Source organism: Sinocyclocheilus grahami, unplaced genomic scaffold, assembly GCF_001515645.1.
Source record: "Sinocyclocheilus grahami isolate Dianchi unplaced genomic scaffold, SAMN03320097.WGS_v1.1 scaffold76.1, whole genome shotgun sequence".
NCBI classification, from domain to species: Eukaryota; Metazoa; Chordata; class Actinopteri; order Cypriniformes; family Cyprinidae; genus Sinocyclocheilus; species Sinocyclocheilus grahami.
Genome location: NW_015505255.1, coordinates 2,068,965 through 2,071,304, shown reverse-complemented (window position 1 = coordinate 2,071,304; position 2,340 = coordinate 2,068,965). Strand labels below are relative to the sequence as shown.

The 2,340-nt window shown below is 33.3% G+C and overlaps 1 protein-coding gene across 1 annotated transcript; it reads left to right on the top strand.

Annotated features, from left to right (window-relative positions):
• Positions 1–837: 837 nt before the first annotated feature.
• LOC107585974 (neuromedin-B-like) lies at positions 838–1,892 on the top strand (the record flags this gene model as incomplete). The annotated part of the gene is made up of 3 exons (XM_016273178.1): positions 838–895; positions 977–1,164; positions 1,752–1,892. Coding segments are annotated over 3 exons (303 nt in total), but the record flags the coding sequence as incomplete, so codon positions are not given.
• Positions 1,893–2,340: the final 448 nt, after the last annotated feature.

Sequence of the window (2,340 nt, the reverse complement as noted above, 5' to 3'; positions counted from 1 at the left end):
AATGTGCTTTTAAAACGTCAGCGAAAAGTACACCTTCAACCAAATAATATTATTAAAATGTCAGGTTGAAATATTCGAGGAAACCCATATGCTAGTCTATTATACTGTCATCGTTTTCTTGGTGATAATCATGATGACTCACGGGATGTAATTTTGTGCACTAAATAGGGAATTGTATTAGAAGCACCCGAAGCTTCTGAAATGTCACAATAGCGCTGGCATTTTAACAACTTTTATCTCTTTTCCACAAAAAGTTGGAGGCAGTCAGTGTGTCTATGCCGTCACTGTGGTAACTGTCACTGCTAGGCTATAATCTGGCACTGCAGACCGTGTGTGAAGTGAACTGTGTGTTGCTCTGACATTCAGATAGCAATCTCGCAGCCTTCATGCTGTGCATCTCAACAAGAGAAAAGGCTAAACATTCTTGAATGATATCACGACTGGCTAATTATATGATAATGCTTTTTGAAAGATTACAGGTTAGATCAAAGGTTCTTTGGTCAGTGTTTAATAATTTAGAACATTATGCAGGACTGAGGTAGTTAATTGTAGCCTACTGTATATTCTCAATTAGCGATACAAAATACAAATAGCAACACCAGCAATACAAACTGCAGCTGTATCCGGCACTATAGGGCCTACTTTCATTTTGTATACAAACACAACTGGAGCATTTCAGAAAGCCTTATTATTAGGCTACTGGATTATTACTGCAGTGTTCATCTAGTTGCTAGACCGTCAGTTTTATATGGACTTTTCTTACATAATATACAGGGAAAATTACAATTCAACATGATAGCAATCATTTCAATATTTAATGTAGCCATGTAATCTGAACTAAGAAACAAAGTTGCAAAGATCAAAGTTAACCCGAGAGGAAATTTATGGGCAACAGGTGAGATGCATACACGACTTATTATTGTGCTACATATAACATGACTTATACCTTGAACAGAAATGTGATTTGGCACTTAAGGTCATTTTATGGGGAAGAAAAGTGTTGTGGACAGCGAACAGTTGCCGACCGAGGATGACTCCACGATGAAAGCCATGGAGGCTGCAGTGAATCTCCAGCAGGTCGAGCCCGCGGACCTCTACCAGGAGATGCTGAGGATCGCGCTACAAACACACCTCGACTCTCAGGAGATCCGCCCTAAAGTTCCGGTAAGAACCGAGTCTGCAGTTTCTGTTCATTTTGAAGTAGTTTCTACTCTGGTCTGAAATTAATATGAGAGAGAATATTCTTCTGTCGTAAATAATTTTCATAAAAATGTGATTTGAATTCATTTGATTGTGTGCCTTAAAATGTAATTATTAGTGCTGTCAAATGATTAATCGCGATTAATCGCATCCAAAAGAAAAGTTTTTGTTTACATAATATATGTGTGTATACTATGTATATTTATTATGTATATATAAATACAAACACATGCATGCATATATTTAAGAAAAATATGTTATGTTTATAAATTAAATATATTTATATATATATATATATGAATTTATAAATGTATAAACATGTAACTATTTTCAAAATATATACTGTATGTGTGTGTATTTATATATACATAATAAATATACGCAATACACATACATGTATAATATAAACAAAAACTTTTATTTTGGATGTGATTAATCGCAATTAATCGTTTGACAGCACTAGTAATTATATATATATAATCTAACATAACATAATCAATGATTGAATATAATCGACAATTGATTTATGTGAACTGTTTTGGTCGTTCTAGGAGACTGCAATATTAATGAAGATATTAGACAGCTACATCCAAGACAACAAAAAATGATGACTGCCATCGGCTGAGATCTTCGAATTGTTTAATTCACATGGAATTTGTAATTGCTCTTTCATCAGCTGTAATTTGTTTCTTAACTAAACCTATTAACCACCTCCATGTCACATGAAATGCAACAAGTTACACTTGTATATTTATTTTTAGAAGATGTCCAGAATTGTATTATTTTTTTTCAATAATTTGTATTAAATAAAATTGGTGAAGTCAGTTGCTCCTGCATGCAACTACAATGTTAAAAGTGTCATCATTTTTTATCTAAATTTATACACTCAGTGGAAGTATATTTTTTAACCCAATAGCAGGGGAGTGAGTATTTAGGATTTTGAAATGAAGTGAATTACTCTTGGTGCTTTCAGTGATTGATGGGATTTCATAGAATTAGCTTTCAGATGGTGACCATAAGTGTTTTATGAAAACTGGAAACTTTACACACTATAATATATCGTATTTATAAGAAAACATCAGACGTAAATTCAAAACACGGGTGAGAAAAACAAAACAACATAAACTAAAAAGTAAACCC